This window comes from Myripristis murdjan, chromosome 16 (assembly GCF_902150065.1).
Source record: "Myripristis murdjan chromosome 16, fMyrMur1.1, whole genome shotgun sequence".
NCBI lineage: Eukaryota > Metazoa > Chordata > Actinopteri > Holocentriformes > Holocentridae > Myripristis > Myripristis murdjan.
The window spans coordinates 27,236,963-27,261,374 of NC_043995.1; the positions used below are offsets into that span (position 1 = coordinate 27,236,963).

The following is a 24,412-nucleotide window of genomic DNA, read 5'->3' on the forward strand; positions in this document are numbered from 1 at the left end:
ATTCACGCAGCGCAACAAACACTACCTTTGTGTTTCTGCAGCTGCAACATGCAAGCGTCATGAGAATAGTACAACATGTTCCGCGGAGCGACTGCTGGGCGTGTGCCTCGGCGTGACGGACGTGCGTGTGTGGCCAATGAAAACGCTCCGTGACGCTGGTCGTGACCGGATGTACGCGGCACTGCCACGTGGGGGGTTTATATAGCGCCAAACGGAAGCATTTAGGCGCCATTTCGCTGCGGAGAGTGGCTCTTCGCACGTCAAACAGAAACACAGCGTCAACAGTACAGAGAAAAAAAATTGGATCGTAACAACAGTCCGGATCCACCCTGATGGAAGCGGCCATCAACCCGCCTAGAGACAGGTACCACCGGCGACATTAAGGTGTATATCTGTGCTTAGGGGCAGATTTTTATTATTATTATTATTATTTTTTTTTTTTAGCTTTGCATTTTTGCAGCCTCTGAATCTGGACTGAATGTCAGCATCTCTGGCTCAGTGTTAGCTCTCCGTTAGTAACGCTAGCTTGTGAGTGAATGGGCTGATTTGCAGGTTAACTGCTGAGTTAACTCATCTTAGTGCTGACTGTCTAGCCCGTTCAGGTGTTGTTGTTTTGTGTCTCTGTCGTCTTATGAAGCCGGTGTCTTCAGTTTAAGTAAAAAGCCCAAGCGGCAAGGCGAGTGACAGCTGCAGCCTCACCGGTCGGGTCAACCGGCTGCAGCCGCCGGCTCTGTGTCAACTTGCCCATTCATTGCTAACGCTCCGTGCTAACTAACCGGCCAGCCCCTGTGGCTGTCATGTACGCTAACTGGTAGTAAGTATTGCGTCCAGTTGTCTCTCCAATGTCTCCACACACAGCCCCCTCTAACCTGCCCTCAGTGACTCATTAGATATTGAAGTATTTGTTGCTGTCAGATGACACTAGCTAGGCTGTTAGCTTATAGCTGTTAGCCCGCAGCTCATGCTCCACAGCCGGCGAACAAAAGTCTGTGTGCCACGGGCAGCGTGATGGATGTCAGTAACACGCTGGCATGATGACGGTCTGACCTCCTTGTAGTGGTTAAACAAGAGCTTATTCTCTGCCTCTGTGGTACAACGTTGCTCTGCTGTGATTTTTTTTTTCGGCTCTGTCATTCCGGGGCTGTGTTTACAAATAACGGCGAGGGCGGGGCGTCGGAGCCACGCGATCTCCAGCTGTTGGGATTTAAATGCTAAGGCTAATGATTTTTTTTTTTTTTTTTTTATATTCCTAAGACACAATAATTAGTCATTAAGCGTTTGATTTTGATTCACTGAGTAGCCTCTATTGCACGGGTGTATTCCTCATGGCTTGGATGTTTTATTAGGACGGGTTATTTTGGTTGAATGGTGCGCCTGCATGCAGGTGGAAACGGAAGAGCGCACCTCAGGCGCCAACAGGGAACTGGGCAGCTGGATTTGTCATATTATCACTAGAGCTATTATTAATTACAGTGGTAATAATAATGATAAGGGATGTCATTCACGTTTTTACTCTCCAAGAATCGCGATAATGTCTCTTATATTATATGATGGCTGATGGCCTACAGGTATTTACCGCATAATGACTTATTTTGAGATATTTCTTAATCCTAATGTAAGGAACTGCTGCATGTCGGCATTGAGAGTCTTGTTGGAGTTGAAAATGAGCTCACAAGCTCAGCCCCTGTTTGTGTGTCACTGGGACAAATCTGGATCACATGCTCTACATGGAGGGGAGTATAGTAAGAAGGGATGATGGGGTTTATGGTGGAGAGGTAGCTTTCCCACATACAGCCCTAGAGACCTCCATGCTCCATGGAGAAGTGATGCAGGACAATGCTGCTTTGACAGCATGGCAAAGTTTTACATCTCATGTACCCAGTGTACATACCCAGTTTCCCCTCGGGAATCGATAAAGTATAATTCTGATATAATATCAAGGTTTTTTTTAGTCCTACAATTCATACTTGAGGCTAAAGGCAATCATGTTTTGCCTTCAGGGCCCCTTGTCTGGTTGTATGCTAAAGGGAGAAATTTTTGTTATATTAAAAAAAAAAACTCAGGTCTTGTCTTCTATCATATTTGATTTTGAACCACTTTCTTTTGACCGTGTTTACTGTTTTGTACCTCCTTATATTTTGTTTTATGTTTCCATGTAAATTATATTGTAAACAGAATGAGTGTTGTTGATAGCAGTCAGATCCGTGCAGAGTTTAACTGACAGAATTTTAGACACATAGCTGTCTCCATCTGTGTCCTTGTTGCATAACATTTTACAATGCCATCACCGAGGAGCATAACTGTAGAGTGTCCTCACCTGTGGCTCTTCCTGTTACATGTACACATTAGGCTTTTTCTGGACTCTGCAGTCTTATTTCTCCAAGTAGGATATTTGCTCCAGCATAGAAAAACTTTGAAGCTTACTCATGAAATGTTGTAGAATGATAAATGAAAGTATTTCACAATGCCCATCCCCTCTGTGAATGACAAGCTCCATACGTGCACCTCAGGTGTTTCTCTATTGTGTTGGCATGAATTTATTTTTCGGAACGTAGATTTCTTGTAAAGTGTGAGGACTTTCGATCTTTCATTTAGTTGACACTTTTGTCCAGAGAGACAGGAACTGCAGATGGCATGGCATGGTAGACCCGGGTCATATGCGATGAATTGAATGTACACGTGGAAGACAGGAAATAGGATGCATGTGTGTGTTTGTGTATCATGAGTTGTAATAATAATCTGCTGTTTGAGCAGCTAGACACAAAACAGTTTAGTTGATGGTCAGTTTATCAAACAGACATGGGAGTTGTCTGAGGTGGACAGGTATATGCTTATTCCCCAGCTAACCAAATGCAGTTGCCAATATAGGCCTAGTCGTGATGATACAGTAACTTGGCCAGTGTCAGTGCTCTAGAGTTAACCTTGTGAAGAAAAGATTCACACAGGATGGGAGATAGTTGTGTCTCGAGGGATGTTTTCTTTATGGCTGTCTGACAACAGTCTGTCTCGTCCAGGTGGTACGGTATCTGTTGCTTATGTAACCAAGTGACATAGAGTCAAAACTTCTTTAACTTACTTTGAGAAATTTACCTACATGAGATCCTGTCTGTTACTCTTCTACATGATGCATACCATCCTCCACATCACACACACAAGATTAGAGACATTATGAATCTCTCCCCAACCTGATACAGCTCATAGTTTTATGTCTGGTAAAAGATTACCCCACTGTGCTATGCTCTGCTCTTGCAGAAAAACTACAGTACCTCTGTCTGCCTTGTTCAGTCTGTAAGCTTGATTCCACACAGTCAAAATGTGTGGAAATAGCCAGGCTAACGAGTGCTGAACCTGCCAAATCTGAAGTAGGGACAGTGTGGCAATTTGAAATAAAGGTCTTGCACTGAAAAATGACTGTCTGCCATCGGGGCACACTTTGGCTTTGCCAGACGTAGTATAGAATAAAGCAAAATTAACTGTAAACACCGTCAGAGGCAGTGGAGATTATGAGAGGGAATATTAGAAAGTTAATACAACCACCTGATACAAGACTATATATTGAGTTTATGACAGAAAAAAAGATGCAGCTGCCAGGGTGTGCTTGTTTATTCTGAAAATTAAAAGATGTGAGGCACACTCATTGTTGGTTTCTACCACAGGCATAACACTAGTTGTAAATAGGGCTGGGTGATATGGGCAAAATCAAATATTGCAATATTTTTGACCCAATACCTTGATATTGATATTATGGAGATGACTACTGGTGCTTCACTAAATATTTGCACAATGACATTTTTGATAAATAATCATCAGTAATGCATTTTATAATAACTAAAAGAATAAACCCAAATAATAGTGCTGCTTGAACGGTCTAGTAAGTTCTGGAAATTACACCACCTTACTGTAATTGAGCCTTTAAAACCAGGAAAAGACAGCAATACGATACACATAATCCCAGATGATAGCTAGTGTCATATCACAATATCGATTAAAATATTGATATATATTGCCCAGCCCTGGTTGTAAATATATGTATACTGTATATTACCTTGATTCATGAAGTGTTTATGAACTGGTGCGATAAAGCGACAACCAATAGTTTGTTTTACCATGATCAAGGTAAATGTAATTTTAAGTCATATGGATTTGGGGTCTTACTGCAGCCTTATTATTTATAAAAGTACTTTTGTGTACTCCATTCAGCTGACGAGGATCCATGCTGGCGGTTCCTGTGACTGAGCTAAAAGTAGCAGCCTGTTGATAGAGTCCTAGTTTCCTTGACAGTGGGATAATCAAAGTCTTATTTTCACTGGCCGTGTAGTTTTCCTCAGTGAGTCGTGAGTAGCCAGCACCTTTGACGTCAGCAGATCTTCTGTGTGTGAGTGGGGAGGAGTGGGTGGCAGATTAACCAGTTGTCACATTGATAAAGTCATGCAGCAGTCTACTTTGCTTTACTGTGGTTAACTAGTGCTATTTATTTCACCAATGCATCTCTCTCTCTCTCTCTCTCTCTCTCTCTCTCTCTCTCTCTCCCCCCCCCCCTCCCTCCCTCCCTCCCTCCCTGGTCCTTCCTTTTCTTTGTATCCCCAAGGAAACATGGGTACACTGTTTTCCATTTGGGAAATTGACCTTTCATTCAGTAAAATCATGATTTTTATCAGAAAAACCTATCTCACATAGTAGAGAGGATCAGTTTTCAGTTGTTTTTCATTTGTTAATATATTATGGACTCTATCAATTTCTGTGCCATTTGCCATTCCTGCTGTGGTATGAATGAAAAAAATCTTCCTTCATCGTTGTGTCCTAGAAATTAGGGCTGCATGATATTGGGGGTGGGGGGTGGGAGGGACTGACATTGTGATCTTTTTAATTCCCTGTGATATATATTGCAATATGAAAAAATACAGGAATTTTCACCAGCTACATGTAGTGTGTTATTATTTAAATACAGATATACAATTAAAATAACCATAATTTTCATCATTTGGGTACTTCAAAAGTCTATCCTCTTCTAACAAAACAACCCTTCCCCAAACTTCTACCACACATGATTCAGGATTCCTTCACTTTCACTTTCATGTATACGACTTTGACACCAGCATCAACAAGCGGAGAGGGAACAGGTGACAGACTTGTGTCTCAGTTGTGTTATTTACATGTAACAACAGATTTATGTATAACCACCGGCTTTTAACCAGCACCGGGGTGACGTGCCACTGATAACTTGAATACACACACAAAAGCTGCCTCACGTAACTGAACGCCTGGTTCTATCATCCAGGCAACATTATCTGTGACAGTAGCAGCATAACATGCATGTTTACAGGCAGGAGACACACAGGCTCTGCATGTACAATGAAGCTCCAGTCACAATCATTTTTGATCAGTTTGTCAAACAACCAAATCAGGCAGCGCTCATTTTCAGGTTGTGGCTGCTGACTGGTGTCGTTTCGCTCGTTTGATAAAGTGATCAAGTGCACTCCCTTCACCAGAGCACAGAATGAACTGATCGCTGTCAATGCAGAGCCTTTGTGTCACTACAGACAAACTCTGTGTATCAAAGAACCACCAAATCAGACTAAATTATGTTACATCAGACAGACTTCTCTTTTAGATTAGTCATGGAAAATGAGAACCTTAAAGCTTTCCTTTTTGTATCAAGCAACAAAAAACGTTGTAGCGTGATGGGTTTGAGTTAATTTGCCTTCCTAAGTATCACACATCCTGCAATCTGTGCATGTCGAAACAATGTATCATGCATATATTTTACTTGTCTCCCCTTTCCTCTCAGCTCTCTAATTGGGCTGTCCAGTGGCGGGATGGAGCAGCACAGTGGCCCGGGAAAACGCATCCGCAAGCCTTCCCTGCTGTACGAGGATTTTGAGAGCCCCTCTCTGCCCCTCACGACGCCCCAGGTCCCCCCAGCCCCGCCACAACCCCCTGTGAGGGACCCCGGCCGGCAGGGCCGCATGACGAACCAGCTGCAGTACCTGCAGAAGGCCCTGATAAAGTCTCTGTGGAGGCACCACTTTGCCTGGCCCTTTCACGAGCCGGTGGATGCCTACAGGCTTAACCTACCAGTGAGTTAAATACAGGAGCTTTAGCAAGGAAAGATGGTTCCTTCACATTTGATTTGAAATTTTTTCCCCCATCTGTGTTCTGATGTGAAATGTTAAATGAAAAAAAGGAAGTATTGTGATTTAATTTGTTAGTCTACTGACTTTCCTCTGTTTTCTACTTAAGTTTGTAATTCCCTACATTTCTCAGAATGACTCTCAGCAACCAGGGCATGAACTTGCTCATCCCAAGCACAGACTATTTATGCCATTTTGCTCCAAGAAGTTAGATTTTGCCTTGTCTCACCTGCAGGGTTGCCATCAAGAATGAGTATTGGGTTGTCATTGCAGCCAGAGCCCTCACTCAAAACACAAAAGGTCATGTGGTAACATTATGGTCCACTGTGACTGTACATTATAAATCTGAGATGAAAGCTTTGGGAGCACTGTGTGGGAGGATACTGTGAGCTGACTCCATTTTTCAAGTTTGATCTTATATCTGTCCACTCTCTGCAGTTAAATCTTGAAGATGTGCTTGTTTTGATGAAGTTATTCATCAAAACAAGCCCATCTTTTTAGTTTGACAGGTAAACACACATCACTCAGAAGTTCCAGTCTGTTCGGGAAGTTCATTTGTCAGGCTGAAGTTGCTGAATTATGGATTTTGTCCACTTCTGTGGCTGATTCATAATATCAGACTCTCTGTTTGAAGCTTACTCTCCCTCTCCTCTGTTTCTCTCTCATTCTCCTTCTCCATTTCCCAGGATTATCATAAAATCATCAAACAGCCGATGGACATGGGGACCATCAAAAAGCGCCTAGAGAACAATTACTATCGCAGTGCCAGTGAGTGCATACAGGACTTCAACACCATGTTCACCAACTGCTACATTTACAACAAGGTAGGGACATTTTCCCCTTAACTCTACTTTTTATTTCTTCTTTTTTGTTTACCCTCTTTTTTCTCTCTTATAGCTATAATGGCATAACACACTCAAACACTGCAGTCTGCATTGTGCATTGTTGTAGAGAAAGTCAGTGAACAGCTAGGATCTACATTTCACACCGACACACTTTTTTACACCTTTTTCGATAGATTAAAATGCACAATATTATATTTTTATTATTTTATTATATTTTAAAAAAACAACAGCAAAACTGATTTCAGAAAAAATGGCATATCGAAAATTGAATTTAAAAAGACATTTTTAAAAAAAAGACTTTTTGTCTTTATTTGTAATTTTTTTATTTATTTGCATTTGTTTTGGTAATTTTCATGGACTTTTAACTTTTGTCTGTATAATTTTATGGTATTTATTTCTTGTCTTTTTAAACCCATTTTTGCTCATTCTCTGGCAATTTTTGTTTAGTGTATTTTTAGGTTATTTTCTTGTTGTTTTTACTAGTTTCTTGTTCATTTTTGACTAATTTCTTTCTATTTTGGTCATCACCTTCCCCCCCCATGTGTTTGAAAGAAAGCAAGTGAATTTGCTCAGGTTTCAAAGGGTTAATGGGGAGTCTCCTTTTTATATTGTGTCTACATTTCCTGTTGTGTCCTCCTTTGCTCGCCTTGCTTTATCCTCAAACTGGACACAATCTGTACTTTTTTTTTTTTTTTTTAACCGTTTATTTGAGAAAGCTATCCAAGCATGCGTACCTTTTGTCAGTGCAGTGATACTTCATTCTCAGACACATTCAGTTCTGAGAGAAGCCCAGTATAATTCACTATGTACTGATAGCAACTAATGTGAACTTCCATAAATGACACCATGAGGATTGCTACATCTTTTTTTTTTTTTTTTTTTTTTTTTTCTGGCCAGCCGACAGATGACATTGTGCTGATGGCTCAGTCCCTGGAGAAAATCTTTCTCCAAAGGTGGCTCAGATGCCCCAGGAGGAAATTGAACTGCCTCCTCCCGCTCCACGAAACAAAACCAGCAAGGGCAAAGGCCGCAAGTCTAACGGTGAGTCAGTTGCTGTGTGAGAATTTGAATAAAGCCTATTGTATCAGTGGAAAGCTTGGTGGGCATGCTAATGCTTGGATGTCAGTAAGGGAATTGGAGACCTCCTCAGTCTACTGTCAGTTTCTTTCCAATTTGATTACAACTGCTGCAGCAGTTATTTTCTCATATCTGTGTGCCACAAACAAATAAATGCAAAAGTAGATTTCAACAATTTGATGGAAAGCCTCATGTCTCACATGATAAAGGGCTTTGTCAAAACTGTTTAGCATTATATTTGAAAGCAAGGACTTTTGTTGCACATTATCCTTCAACCCAATTACATTTCTCCACTTTATTATGTCCCTCAGCATCAAGGGCTCACCAGGTGCCAGCAGTGTCCCAGTCAGCATACTCCCCTTCTTCCTCGGACACAGGAGAGTCCATGTTGGCCAGTTCTCCCCAGACTGTACTGACCAAAAGCCTGCCACCTGCCAACATTATGGGCATGCCTCCCACACAGCCCACCACCAAGGTACGGCCACAATGCACAATCATGATAAACATAATTTGTAGAACTGTCCAAAACACATTGCTTCACAAACAGTGAACTGGTAAGTAAAACAATAAGGTGACTTACAAAAGCATTTCTAGGCATCAGTTGAAAATGGTGTTAAAGATTTACTGGAGACACATTACACAGATTTATGTTGGGGATGTATTAATGCTTTCTAAAAGGCAGAGTGGCCCACATATGTAAGTTTATAAACAGTTTTCAGTGTTTTATTTTGTTAAGAAAAAATGTGTAGGTCAGTTGAATTGGCAGGGAAATGACTGTAGCAACATCATAACCAGAAACCAGCCACAATGTTGTCATTAACTTTCTTTTTTTTTCATAGGAATAATATCTCTTGTCTTTTTTGTAGTAATTGCTTTTGGTTGTATCACACTTCTGCCATCCTGTATATACAAAGCAAATGATTTTCCACCACTGTCATTCTCTCTGTAGAAAAAAGGTGTAAAGCGGAAGGCAGACACCACAACGCCGTCCACTATGGGCCTGACTGTGGGCATGTCGGGTGGAGCCCGCATGGTGGGTTTGGGGAAGGGAGGCCACGGTGGCCAGGTCCACGAGTCCTCCCCACTTACCCTCTCTTCGTTGGGGAGCATGAACATGGAGACGCCTCCTGGGATGGGTCTGGTCAGAGGCCCCACAGGTCCTGTCCTGCTCCAGCCCATGATGGCCGGCACTGGACGCAGAGTGGGCAGCGGACGCCCCATCAAACCCCCAAAGAAAGACTTACCGGATTCTGTCCAGCTCCAGCCCTCGAGGAAGGGCAAACTGAGCCCACAGCTGAGGTACTGCAGTGGACTACTGAAGGATATGTTGTCAAAGAAGCACACCGCGTATGCCTGGCCTTTCTACACGCCTGTGGATGCAACCGCACTGGGGCTTCACGACTATCATGACATTATCAAGTTTCCCATGGATCTCAGCACTATCAAGGTAATGTCTGACATAGTCTTAAGTAATGGATAGACTCGTAGAAAAACAACATTACAAATGCCAGTGTTTCCCCTTGAGTTTATTAATTGGTTAGTTGGATATTGAGTTGACTATAACATTAATATCTTCAAACTAATAAAACTGGCACAGCTGTGTTATCAGTGGATTAGTTAGGTGAAAGTGTGATAACTTATTAGGTTCCATTTTGTAGAACCACTGCTTGTATTTTTGGTCCTACAGCCAAGCTGGACCCACCCTGACACGTGCTGTGATGGCCTTGTGCCTGGACTCGGCACTTGGCACTGGCATTGCCGATATTTCTGCCTGACTTGCATCTGTTTCTGCCTGTAAGCTGGTCCATTTCAGTTTATATGCTGCAAAGTGCATAATGTAGACTGTGGTGGACAGCAAACGATGAAGGTGCACTGTAGTCAGATGTGTCACTCGTAGTTCACATCACTGTAGTTTGCTTTGTATTGAAAGTTCAGTTATTGTGGCGCCCCGGTAGCTTATCTAGTAGACCATAGTACTTGCCAAGGCTGAATCCTGAATGCAGCGTTCTGGGTTTGAATCCGAGCCCAGGCTGTGTGCTGCATGGCATCCTCTCTCTCCTCCCTGTCTTTCCTGCCTCTCTCTACTGTAACTATCAAATAAAGCAGAAATGCCAAAAATGTAACCTAAAAAAGGAAAACAAATATATGTTACTGAAACTCGGTGCGAGTGGTGGAAATGCATGCTTAGGGGACAAAAAAAAATTTTTCAAAAGATTTTCACTGTGTTCACTCATACTATGAGCCGTGTCACTGCAATTGAGTCAACAGCAGAGTGCAGCATGATAGCCTGAGCTGAATCTGCTGATAGATTTATCATAAACAGACAGATTTTACAGACAAATAAATAACAAAAGAGGTTGTGAAAATTCTGTGATACAACAAATTGAAGTTTACATGGGCGTATTTTTCTATTTAGTGGAAAATCATTGTTTAAAATCACTGGCTTTTGTCGGGATTAGGGGATAGCAGTTTGGGATATCTGTGGTAGGGGAAATACTGCTAGTGTTGTAGTTTTGATATTATGTAATATTGTTTGGGGAACAGAGGGCGCTGGAACAATAAGGAAAGTCAGATAATGTATTTCTTGTCCAGATGCTAACTGTGTTGGTCCTCTCTCCACTCTAAATGTTTCATCAGAGGAAGATGGACTGTCGTGAGTACCGGGATGCCCAGCAGTTTGCTGCTGACGTCAGACTCATGTTCTCCAACTGCTACAAATACAACCCACCTGACCACGATGTTGTGGGCATGGCACGGAAGCTGCAGGTCAGCTTATGAGTCAGATTCTACCGTCATGTCACCTTTTAAAACTATAACAACTGAGCCACATTGCTTTTGCAACATGTAGAAAGTAATTTGTGGATTACATAACTTATGTTATTGCTTCTAATGCTTACTGAGACTCCTATAAACCTCAAAGGTTTTTTAATCTCACCTGCACATCTTCTATGTTTTGTTTTTATATGTGCCAATAAATATAATTTAAAAAAAAAATAATAATGAAAAGAAATTACATTATATTTTCAGAAAGTTAAGTCTTTGCTCTCTATCCTTTTCTGTTCTCTCCTGTTTGTCCATCATGTCCCTCAGGATGTGTTTGAGTTTCGTTTCGCAAAGATGCCAGATGAACCGCATATGGAGCACACACCCATGTCAATGAGCGGCCACCCCTCCTCCTCATCATCCTCTTCTTCCTCCTCGTCATCTACATCCTCCTCGTCCTCTGAGAGTGAGCCCAGCAGTGAGAGTGAGGAGAGCGAGAGCAGCCCGAGCTCCGACAGTGAGGAAGAGCGAGCACATCGCTTGGCTGAGTTACAGGACCAGGTGTGCACACAGGTAAGACATCTTTGCTTTCGAATAATGATGATAACATTTATTTATACAGTGTGTTTCAGAATACAGCAAAAATGCAAGACATGAACCAGGAAAAAACGCAGCAAAATATGTAAAAGCCAGGCTGTTGAAATGTGTTTTGTGGATTTAAGATGATACTGCTTTGCATTATCATCTTGTTGCATTATTACCATCGAAAGGCATGTTAAATAAGCATAAATGTGCTTTATACATTCTATCTGATTTCCTTTTAGTTCAGTCATAGCATCTTACCTTCTACATAAATAGTCTTGTGGTGTTTTTCCTCTTCACAGCTCCGAGCAGTGCATGAACAGCTGGCTGCTCTCTCCCAAGGCCCCATCGTCAAGCCCAAGAAGAAAAAAGAGAAGAAAGACAAGAAGGAGAAGAAGAAAAAGAAGAAGCCAGAGAAGCATAGCCGAGGAGTCCGGGGTAGAGCTGGCTCGGAGGAGTGGAAGATGCCAGGCAAGACACTAAAGACCAAGGCTGCTAGAGGAGTTTCCACCCCGGGGAAGAAAGGCCCAGGGAAGAAGAGCAACAAGAACAGCAAGTCAGTTCAAACTTATATCTAATCTTGACTCTTATGAAACGTCCAAACTTTTTCTGCACCAGTTTCTCTGGTGTTGTTTCCGATTACCAATTGAAATGATGCATTGCATATTAGAGTTTAGACTTACAACAAGCATAAATACAAATTTACAAATATAGCATTGTATTTGACAGATTTACACATCTTGCCTATCTGTATATCAATTCTTAGTGCTTTTTCAAATGTTGCTGCTGGTAGCACATTAAAAGTTTATCATTGCAGCTGCTTTTTGTCCAGTGCATTAACATGCTTCTGATCTATGATCAGAGGCAATGAAACTCAAAGCACACTGGACCTCATTTATCAAAGTTGTGTAGAAAGGAGTGTAGATTTGATCATCAGGAAAGACATAAGAACTCCTCCACGTGCGATACATCAAACAGTCGCACCTCTTCAAAAGTGACCTGATTGAAGTTAAATCTGAATTCTCTTGTTGCCTATTGTTGCAAATTGTTTTGTTGAGTAGGCTGTACAGGCCGCTACGCCTCTTACAAGGCAATAACAAGCTCTGCCAGTAAGGCTGTACAACATGAAAATTCCCACCATCCTCTAATAATTATAATAAATGTAATGTAATAAAAATATGCCACATTGAAACATCACTTACCACTTCATTTATAGAACCTGCAACCATAATACTACATCTGCCCAAAAAAATCTTAAGAAAAAAAAAAAGAAAACAGAAATTATGCATGATTTCACCATTCTCATCATCTCTCATCCTCTCATCATCTCTCATCATCTCTCTCTCGCTCTCTCTCTCTCTCTTGCTCTGTCTCTCTCACAGCACAAGAGCTAGGGCATCACCTGTTGATCATCAGAGATTAGAATAAGTATGCAAGTTTATTTATTGACAAAATAAATAATTTTGTTAAGAAAAAAAAATCAGCTTTGAGAGTTGAGAAGTATGGACATCTGTTAAAATGTACTGAAGGTGCTGGATCAAAAAATAATTCATTTAGAAACAACCATTTTTCTGGCTTGCTCATCTGTTATTCTCTCCAACCAGACATTAGTTTGATCTTACCAATACGACAAAAGCGTAACTTGATAATACCGATCTTGTCAGTGAAATAAGTGCACAACCATTTTACACTCAGATTTGCTTCCTCCACTTTGATAAATGAGAATCAATGTCACTATCAGAAACTGTCACATCGTGTTTATAATATTCTTAACCATGACCTGGCAAAGGGACAACAAATGAAACTAAGCTCTTGGCTAACTCTGATCGAGGCCATCAAAAGGCAACATTTATGTCAAGCCCTGTGCATGGCCGCTTAACAATAAATAAACAAATACATAAAGTTTTGGTAGTTGAAATGGTGCTGAGCTGTTCACTGATGACTTTTTTTAACATCATGATCATTTATTGACTGGAGCAGCCCTACTTTTTTTTCCATCTTGCACTGACTGTATCTCCTCTTTTCATTCCACAGGAACACAAAGAAGCCGTTCTACACCCCACCGGCCTCCACGATGTTGCCCCACTATGACTCAGAGGAGGAGGAGGAAATCGTGCCCATGTCGTACGATGAGAAACGGCAGCTGAGTCTGGACATCAACAAGCTGCCGGGAGAGAAACTGGGTCGTGTGGTCCACATCATTCAGTCGAGAGAGCCCTCGCTAAGGGACACCAACCCTGAGGAGATTGAGATTGACTTTGAAACGCTCAAGCCGTCCACACTGAAGGAGCTGGAGCGATACGTCATGACCTGTCTGAGGAAGAAGCCCCGCAAGCCTTATGGTGAGTAAGGGAGCTGACGCAAGCCAGACAGGCAAATAGGGGCTTGTTTTGGTTTGACGGTGTCTTTTTAAGTCATTGGCACTAAGCTTTTTTTTGTTTGTTTTTGTAGTCAGTAATGGTTTGGGTATTGTTCATAGACAGCTCTGTAAATATGGGGACAGTTTATCAATACACAGCATCTGATACAACTATCCTATCCCTGCGTTCCAAATCGCATACTTATACTTTTTACTTTTAGTATGTACTGCAGCTGCCCTTACAAAGTATGTAGTTTAGTATGTATTGGGACATACTAATTCTTTTTTTCCCTACTAAATAGTATGGTAGTATGGGTATTGGAACGCAGGGAAAGTGTTATTTTTGGGTGTGCACCAATATAGGGTCCAGACTTTCTAACCTTACGCTTTTGCTGCAACTCTTCTTTTTTGCATCTCTGTTTTCTGGTACCAGTTGTAACTGTAAAATACACCCAGAGTTTTTTTTCCCCCCCTGACCAAATTTAACATAAAAATCAAACATAACTGAGGCTTGACACTAAAATGACTTGACGGTTAGGCTACATGTCATTTTTTCCCCCAGCCAATTAGTGTTCTTGACTTTGCTGCTGTATGTCCCCCCTCTTCTTCCATTCAGTTGTCTTGTCAGTCTCTCAGACACTGACTGACAGGCTGGTTTTCCTCACGAGTCGATAATGCTCGTTAGGAGCTTCTGTACTGAGGCCAACACAGGGTTATGAGAAGGCAATTATGAGTTAATTAATGATAGATGAAGCAAAAAATAAGTTTTGATGAAGTAAGCTTTTTATGACATGTGGTGGTTGGTATAACATTCAACCATTTCATGAAGATAATTTTCCAACAACACCAAGCAATGCAATTTACTAGGGTAACTTGGTTCAGACTGCAACTAATGTGCAGCCAGATGTATTTATCCCTATACCCACTTGTAGCCAAAGGGTAAAATGAAAGGATACAAGGAAGTTTATTGGTCATTATACAACAGGTTGTATAATGAAATTAAAGTGTGGTTCCCTCTTGATTGATTAATCAAGGAACCAATCATATATAACAGAAGACTTTGCACTTGGTGGCAATGATAATAAATTATATATACACATTTTTTCCCCCTAAAATGCACTGTATGCGTTATGTGTTTTTGTATTGTACACATACATTGAGCTAGAGCAATTTCAGCACACACTGTCAGTGGCACTCCAGAACTTCCTTTAAGTTCGAGTTTATTTAGTGCCCTTAATCAGATTTACAGGCCCACAGTTTAGAGAAAATCTAATCTTAATCCTCGATTTATTTATTTTATATATTCTAAATACTGCAAATATGAACTACTTCTTTGTAAATGTCATAACAAATCTGGAGTCTTTTTGTTTACCAGAAATGGTATTAACTAGCAAGGTTCCTAAGGATATCTTTTGTTGTGGGTGCAATGTATGCATGGGGGAAACGAGTTGGTAGGCAAGGTTTTGGGCGTGGTGAAGCCAGAAGCTTGGCACACACAGAGTGGTGATGGGGGGGTGAGTTTGATGGCAGCATTCATCAGTTCCTCCATCTCGTCTGTGAACTTCAAACGGGGGGTAGGTGACCTGGGACTGAACTGTTGCTGAGATTTGGACTGTGGTGTACCATCAGGACAGAGGTATAACTGACTAAGAGAGTGTAGAAAGTTGTCCTTTTGTAATTGAAGACTTTTTTTTTGGAGGAAGGCCATCTGCTCTTAAAAGGTTTCTGCAGCCCCAGAACAAATTAAAGTTGTCAATATCGTTCAGTCTTTTTAAACTGCTGGTTAGACAAAGTTATGCATTCAATTCACGCCGTCTGCTAAACTTATTAATTCCTCTTTCAACAGCTGGTAATGGCCTACTGATAAATGATTGAAAAGTTTTCGTAGTCTTTTAAGTAGTTCAGTGAAATCCTGCTTCAGACGCTCTGATTGCCCTCTGTGAATATTGTTGCTGTGTACATGCAGAATTAATTTATTACGTTCACTGATGGTTGGTTTAATTTGTCCCACAAAGCTCCAGAAGAAAGTTCTGGTGTCCCCAAACCACCCCTCCCCAGCACCGGCTCTGACTGCTGCTCTCATCTGCACTACCCTGTATTTACATTTAGGGGCACACTTGAACCCGGGTCTTGAGCAGCCTCACTTTCCTCTTTCTTTTGTTCAGCAGCGAAGAAAGCCAGCAGTGGCAAATCCAAAGAGGAGCTGACTCTGGAGAAGAGGAGGGAACTGGAGAGGAGGCTGCAGGATGTCAGCGGGCAGCTCAACTCTGGCAAGAAGCCCCCAAAACCTAAGGGTGAGCTTTCACATCCTCTTTACAATTCTCAATAGTCCTCTCACAACATACATGTTCCTTTTTTTTTTTTTTTAGATGTAAATGGTTGTATAATTATTGTCTTATAAAACATTTTATTACACTGTTTTGGAAAAGTAGGCTCTGTCTGTTGCATCAGTAGAGCTATAACCTTTTCTCGCCTCACTCTTCTCATCTCAGTGGAAAAGCCGAGCACTGTAGAGACTCACGCCCAGCCCTCGCGACTCAGCGGCAGCAGCTCCAGCTCGGACTCTTCCTCCTCCTCATCGTCCTCTTCCTCAGACACAAGTGATTCAGACTCGGGTTGAGAACCTTGCCACTGGTTAAACGAGGAAACACTAATGTCTCCCGATAGAACTCAGGGACTTGGGCTGGCCCAGGACACACAACACACCCTGAAACAGTAGTGGGCTGAGAGGGCGCCCCTGTTGGACACGACGGCGCCAAGCAAAGAAGACGAAGATGAAGATGGGGGGTTTTGTATGTGGGAGTGAGGGATGTGACAGAAGGTTTCTGTGAATAATTGTTGAACCCAAACACTAAATGCCTTGGTTTCTCCTCCACCCTCTATAAATACTTGTACAAAACGTATCTGTTTCTTTTATAAAGAAGAATTTTATGGTGAAGCCCCCAAAGAGGGAGGTGGAGTAATGAAACTATGTGGAGAGATGAGCCTTACTCCAAATCAACCCCTAGCCTCAGTCTTAATGACCTAGATTGTTGTCAGTAACAGCAAATTTATTTAAAAGAATAGAGTTGTTAGCAATTTGGCAGTAACCTCCCTGGAGCTCTGTTTCTCTTGCACTTAAACCCAGCTAATTTCCATCTGCACAACAGTGACTGAGCAGCAAATAATGGAAAGCCTAAGGGTCATTTTGGTATCTGCCACATGCAAGGCAAAATCTCTAGGGTTGGTTAGAGTTCAAGTTTGAGTAAGATTGTTGCTCTGTTATGTTTGCACCCATTGTTCTTGCTAAGTCTCATTCAGTTTGACATGAAGCTTAATGCTGCAATGTGGTAGACAGTCGTGAGAAACTCTTACTTTTGGCATTATCATAATTTACAGATTTTGTATTTAATTGATTTACTCATCCACTTGGTCTGGATTTCATGGGTACACTACACTGTAAAAAACCCACCAGCTTTTTTTTTTTTTTTTTTTTACATCATCTTATAAACATGACACTAATCTAAGCACTGTCTTGAACATTTTGCCATCAGTTCAAGTTCCCTTCTGATATTGTTCTTAACCTCTGGGTTTCTCTCATGTTACGTCACATGGCTGTTTCTTAGAGAGCAGAACGTAGAGCACTGACTGTATCTAAATATACTGTAGGTCTAACTTAAAGATATTTATGACCTGAGTGTGTAAAGTATTATGTTACCATTTCTTAAGACATTTGCCGTGCTAGAAAACTTGAAGGTTTCTAGGAGAGATGCTCTGGATGCTCGACGCTCAGAGCCTACAGCGTTCCTGTAGACAGAGACAGACTGGAGTTGAATCGGCCCAGTCCTGCCAGACCATACATAGTACAAGCTGTTGTTGAATGTTCTCTGAAGAAGAAACACTTGTATATACTTAAACTGTATTTGACTGTTGTACAAACAATTGTATTTCTTAATTTTCCTGTTGTCTTGGTTCCTTTTTTTACATGCCACACTTCCCATTTAAATTTCTGTAACTTTTAGTCCCATTATCTTTTCCTGGAGAATATTTCTTGAGCATTACTGGCTCTGATCGACTCTGATCGACTGGATTGCTGCCTCTCAGAAGCCTACCTACCTTTCATTTGACAGCTGTGTATATTAAAATAATCTGTTCTGTATAAAGCCTCGGATTCCTTGTGCACTGGAGTGAATGGGGGTTTGATATGCACATCTTAAATCAGGCTTGATCAGCTTCTCAAAGTTTCCTTTCATAAACCACATCAACCTACCTCTTTTGCATTTATGCTGCATTTTCATGTTAAAGAATTGACAAAAATGCTGTAATAAATACAAAAAATATAAATTAACAGCAGTATACTGTTACTGAAGTATACTGAAGGAAAATCATTGCTTTAAACTAAAGAAAAACATCACTCATGCAGTATAAGGCATGGTGTAGCTGCTGATTGACTTAGAAGAGGCATCCACAGTCAACAAACTGCAAAAATCCTCTATTCCCTGTGAGGTTTTGGTCAGATCTTCAGGTCATAAGAAGGCAATAAGTGCATAAAGCAATACTGGGGGTGTGGATCAAGTCCCTTAATTGCCCTGATGCAAAACACCCGTCATCACAGTTCATGACCGTGGAGTGTAGTCCCAATCCACGGTATAATAAGAAGCACTATACCTTTACACTCCTAGATGTGGTACTTATCCCAGTTCTACAGTAGGTGGCAGCAGTGGGTTATGTTACCAGATGAGCCTTTACTGAAGTGCCCTATCCATTTGCTGAGTGGAAACACTGCTGGCATTGAAGACAAGCAAACAGTAATTGGTTTCAGGCATGAAGAAGTTATTTCAGAATTTCGACCCTTTGTGTCACTGTCATGTAGACAGCGATAGTCTCAGCAGAGTGCGCCTGGCAGCACTGAGTCAGTTTCGGGTCCTGAAAGCCCTCGTGTGGAGTAACGGGGTCCGGAGTGAAAGCTCTTATAGGTTTCTTCTCGTGTCCAAATATGGCCCGATGAGGCCTCGGTACTTATCTGAGTGAATCATTTAGACAATATTTATAATGTTCAGCAACAACAGCAACTAGTGCCAGTGCAAATCATCCTCTGATACCAGGTCACCAAATATCAAAGGTATGTTTGTGATCAAACACAGTGTTTGCGATGCATTTAATCCTAAAGTATGTCCTCCACACTCAAGGTTAATATTCGTTGGTTTGTTTTTCTGTTCCAGATAGCCATAATCAAAAGCATATAGCCTATTTAACAAGCTTTCTTTAGAAATGAAATGTTCAATCAAATATAGAAAGAATAATTTGACCTCATATTTACCAACACCTTCCAAAATATCATGAATGATGTCAACAGCATAATTTTCTGCAGTAATGAAATATTGCAATGTATTGAGTATGCTCTTGATGCCAAATGAACAGGTTAATGTAGGATCATCTACCAAACTAGTATGATGTTGACCATTAAGAACTGGTGATCTTAAAGTCAAATGTGGGTCATCTTCTGAGAAAACTGACTGAGCTGAAGATTTGTCAGTTAAGCAAAATCTGCAGAAATTATTTGCACTAAATGACTCCAAGAACCCAAGAATGCTATGTATACCCAAGATATCGCCAGTAATTTGTGCAAGGGTGCCACGTACAGAAACCTCAGCAAATGGAACAGCTACCCCAGTAGTCTCTAATATTTTTAAGTCCTTAACTAAGGATTTGAGTATTTCATCAATTCCGTATTTCTTAGCATCTTATGCATGAAACAATGACACCAGATGGATGCTCATTAAGGTGGAAATCACCCTGGGGGGAAGATTTCTAAGGATGAAGTAAAGGCAGCCGACTTTTGCCCCTTTTCCACTAGTACCTACTCAGCTCGACTCGGCTCGACTCTACTCTGTTTAAGAGCTTTTCCATTAGGTGGTAGTACCTGCTAGCAGGTCCCATTTTAGCACCTACTCAGCCGGGGTTCTAAGCGAGCTGAGTCGAGCTAAGTCGAGCTGAAAATGTGACGTAAACGCCGTGCAGGCAACTGATTGGACAGGGAGTGACGAGAGCGACTCCTGCACGAAAACAAAACCTGACATTACAAAAAAAAAAAAAAACGGCAACAGCGGCCGTGCGCATTGATCGTCAGTGAAGTTGTCAAAGTCGGAAAATGGCAAGCAAACCGCTACCGCGGTCAAATAAAGACGTGGAGACTTTTCTGTGCTTGGTGGCGGCCCAAAGAATCCAGAGGGAGCTGGACGGTGCGCCGCCTTGCTATGACGACTCCACCCACGGCGAGGTGCTACTCAATTGTAATGGAAAACCACCTAAACCGTGTCGAGGCGAGTAGAGTTGAGCCGAGTCGAGCCGAGTAGATACTAAAGGAAAAGGGCCATATGTATACCTTTTTTTGAACTAAGAGAATTTGCACACTCAAATTCGTCATAATGCAGCATAATACAGCTGGATTTGGAGGGCAAACTTATTACTCGAAAACAAAGGATGACTTTTGAAGTAGCTGCCATCACTGAAGTCCTCATATTTGTCACTCTGAGCACATGTTTGCGTCATCTCACAAATATCTCCATTCTTGAAAATGAACTGGAGTGTTTTCAGTATTGGAATATATATGAACTTGTCATTGATTGGAACTTGCTCATAGTTTCCAGTTTTGCTATTCCTTCTGGAATAATAACTTACTCCTAGGTGCAGTTCAACTGGTTGTACTGTATCACATTATCTTTGAAATATTTCTTCCATTTGCTATCAGAATTCAACTGGCTAAAAGGGTTGTCCATGCTTTGGAACAACTCTTCTATAGCTGATCTGGAGGGATTGTCATCTGGGAGTACTCTTTGGGCAAACTGAATCGTAGGCAACTGGACTTGTATTTGTCTTAGGCAAGGCAAGGCAAGTTTATTTATATAGCACAATTCAACACAAGGTAATTCAAAGTGCTTTACAGAAACATTAAAAGCAACAAGACACAATTTAAAACAATAAAAACAGTCAATAAAAAAGGGGAATAGAAATTTAGAATGATAGGGAGGGTTAGGAAGGGTTAGGGTTTCCTAAGACAAATACAAGTCCAGCTGCCTACGATTCAATTTGCCCAAAGAGAACGATGACCTGGATAAATGAGAATATCCATAGTCATCTGGGAGTAAGTTCAATACTTGGTCCTGAATATTAGACTGGAAATCTCCCACAAATTCCTCTAAATTCTCAGTTGTAGAAAGAAGTACAGTATTTGGCACCCCGCTTCCCAAAGGTTTGGCTATAATGGAGGCACACATATCTTTTCTGTGAGATGACGCTGAAGGACCTGCTCCAATACTTTGCTTAAAATTTGGTTTGAGGTGCCTGAATAAAAGTAAAGCTACAAATTTAATGTTATTTTCATCAAGCTTCTTACCCTTCCTTCTTGCCCGTCTGGCAAGGAACTGATGCCTTTTACATTTTCAATTTATGTGGAATATTTATATATATGGAAGAAGAACTGGGTAGTTAGGCCTAACATGAGCAGCGCTAGACACCATGACTGTAAAAAAGACATCACTGTACTGGACACATTGTTTGACTAACGGGTGATCAGGTTGGGTTTCCATTATGCATGCCAAATGGTGCCAATCTCCTTTGATCTGACATCAGATGTGACGGGACAGTCGATATGGAGATAAATTTATGTGCTGATTGAAATAGTAGCATTGAATAGTGGTTTTTGTGGGTATTTATTGCATTGTTAATGTGCCTGACATTCTGGACACCTGCCTGTGAGATTTTGGTGACGTGTGCGCACTGTGCGCCGGTCAGCCAAACTTCCACTACACCAGCTGCGCTCCCCCTGCGCTGACAGTAGACCTGGTTTCCACTGGCGAGCTTTGAGTGCACCTCAGTGAAGCCTTTTGGCACGAAACACTCACTACTATGCCAAGCTGAATCTGTCGACATCTCCCCCTGCTGCAACGCCACTCCCATCTCAGCGCACCTCGGTGTGCCAAACTACCAAACTGATCGCGCCTCGGGTTGCGCTCCTCGAAACTAGCAGCACAGCCCAGTGCGGTGATGTCCAGTACGGTGATGTCTTGTTTCCAGTCATGGAGCCTGGCGCTGCTCATGTTAACTACCCAGTTCTTCTTCCATATATATAAATATTCCACACAAATTGAAAATGTAAAAGGAATCAGTTCCTTGCCATTTAGAACAGCGAATGTAAAAGCTTTTATGAACCAGATTTTGTTTAAATCTCTAGTGTGTTGTTGCATCAGTAAGTGATGGAGTCGAAAGTTGCAAAACAAACATGTATTTATATGAAGATGGCAAGGATTATCCTTTGAGGTAAAAACATTCATGAAAATTGGGGGCTTCACAGTTAAATTTATATTTGCTCATAAAAATCAATAACTTGAACAGACGGTGACAGAACTGGAAAAAGAGAGATGTGAGGCAGGTAGGTAATGGAACGACAGGGGAATGAGGAAGACGAATGTAAGGATAGATGCATGGATGGGTGGATAGATGGATGGCAGGTAGCTCCAGCAACATTCCAGAAGCCAAGACTGGCCTCATTGTCCTGAGTGTGTGTTGCTGCTGCTCTCTTCCTCCATGTCAATTGTGTAAACTTTCATTATGCCTTCGCGCAGTACATTTAAAGGTGAGGATAGGGGCTCATTTGATTGGTTTAATGTGAATCGGCTGTGTCAAACCCACTCCACGCCTTCTCTCCTCCCTTCCGCCAGTAGCAGGGACAGAGGTGGGAAAGAGGAGTACCTGCGCCAGCGTACATGGCGTGCCAAATTTGCAAAATCCACCTGTCCACACCCAGTTGGCGAAGCGCAAAGTAAATCCTTGGTTTACTTTCAGTAGTGTAATGGTAGTCTTTCTCTTTTTTATTAGATTGTACAAGACTTCTTGTTGATGTTTGGAGCAGAGACAGCCTCCAGGTTCCTGGGGCACTGGTTTTAAAGACAAGGCCATTTGAAATTTCCCCACTGTGGGACTAATAAAGGAATATCTTATCTTATCTTATCTTATCTTATCTTATCTTATCTTATCTTATCTTATCTTATCTTATCCGAGAGGCCAGGACCCTCAGAGAGACATCTATTCTGAAAAAACTGCTGATGTCTGTCCTGAATGAAGTCTGTCCTGAATTCAGATAATTAATGTGCCACCTTTGTCTCTCTGTGTGAGTGTGTGTGAATCGTTGATGTGTGTTTGTCCGAGTGCATGCTCTGTCTACTTCAGATCCAGGTCGTCGTGGTGTAGGTGGCTGTGTGGCCCGGGTCCCTGGCTGCTCTGGTGCATCCAGCTTGCCTTGGCGTCATCATCCCTCATCCGCCACCTATCTATCCTCATACATTTTATTGTTTGTTATCTGTGTTTACAACATCTATTGCACGTCTGTCCGTCCTGGGGAGGGATCCCTCCTCTGTTGCTCCCCTGAGGTTTCTTCCTATTTTTCTCCCTGTTAAAGGGGTTTTTCAGGGAGTTGTTCCTCATCCGATGTGAGGGTCTAAGGACAGAGGATGTTGTATTTTTCTGTAAAGCCCTTTGAGACAAATTTGTATTTGTGATTCTGGGCTATACAAATAAATGAAATTGAATTGAATTGAATTGAAAATTGAATCTGACACTGCTGATGAGCCAGGTAGTAATACAACAGTCATACTTCATTATTTTAGTAATGAACTGTCAAATAATCTCAACAACTTACAGATGAAAAGGAGCATTTGTGAAATTTCCCCAGATACCTTTGTTCTGCCTTTTAATAATAAATAACTATTAACAAAACATTTACATACACTGCAAAATTTTTCGCTGTGAATTCACAATAAATTATTTTTTATTTGCATGAGTTTTGCATGACTTTCACAGTAAGGATTACAGCAATATACTGTGAAATGTACTCACAGCAATTTACTGTAATTTCACATCTGTGATATTACAATGCATTGCTGCGCAAGCACAACTGTGTACTGTAACTTCACAGTTTCAATGACAAAGCAATTACTGTGATATTACAGTACATTACTGGGGAATTACAACCTTTTGCTGTACATCATTACAACAAGGCCCTGTACTTTTACAGTGTGTACTGTGAAAGTAATGCACAAGTTGACAGTAATTTACTGTGAATTTACTATGTATACTGTGGAAATCATGCAAAAATTGGCCAGTAATTTACTGTGAAAGTAATGCAGATGAAGTTTCCATTTACTGTGAATTTACAATCATTGTACAATTAACACACCAACACACAACTCTGAGGTAAATTCAATGTTAGCCCAATGGCATATTTATTTACAAATAAAGGGTTATTCAACATAAATGCCAAGAAATTCAATAATTCAAGAAATTCAACTTCCTAGTCCTAGTCAAACTTTTCAAAGCATCTTAAAATGCAGAGAAACTGTGCAGAAACTTGCCATTCAACTACCCAGCTGTGTCACAATAACAGTAAGAGGATGGGAATGAGGCCTACATGGCAAGGTAAGAGAGGAAGGGAGAGAGCGATGAAGGGATGTCGTGAAGGGGTCAGGCGCTCCTCTCAGTCTCAAACATTCTATAATCCACACGCAACAGCGTTGTACAAAAATCTTGAAGTGCAAAGTTGTCTTCAAAAAAAGTACAAAAAGAACTACTCAAAACTGAGCCTGACAACTGCTGCAGCAAAAAACAAAAAAACAAAAAAA

At 41.4% G+C, this 24,412-nt stretch overlaps 1 protein-coding gene across 1 annotated transcript; it reads left to right on the forward strand.

Annotated features, from left to right (window-relative positions):
* Positions 1–226: 226 nt before the first annotated feature.
* On the forward strand, positions 227–17,895 carry brd2b (bromodomain containing 2b). Its single transcript, XM_030071991.1, is given in 13 exon segments — positions 227–364; positions 5,789–6,077; positions 6,818–6,955; positions 7,874–7,922; positions 7,925–8,017; positions 8,365–8,528; positions 9,003–9,500; positions 10,691–10,819; positions 11,144–11,389; positions 11,701–11,954; positions 13,433–13,740; positions 15,923–16,051; positions 16,250–17,895. Coding segments are annotated over 13 exon segments (2,457 nt in total). The 5' UTR covers positions 227–332; the 3' UTR covers positions 16,378–17,895.
* Positions 17,896–24,412: the final 6,517 nt, after the last annotated feature.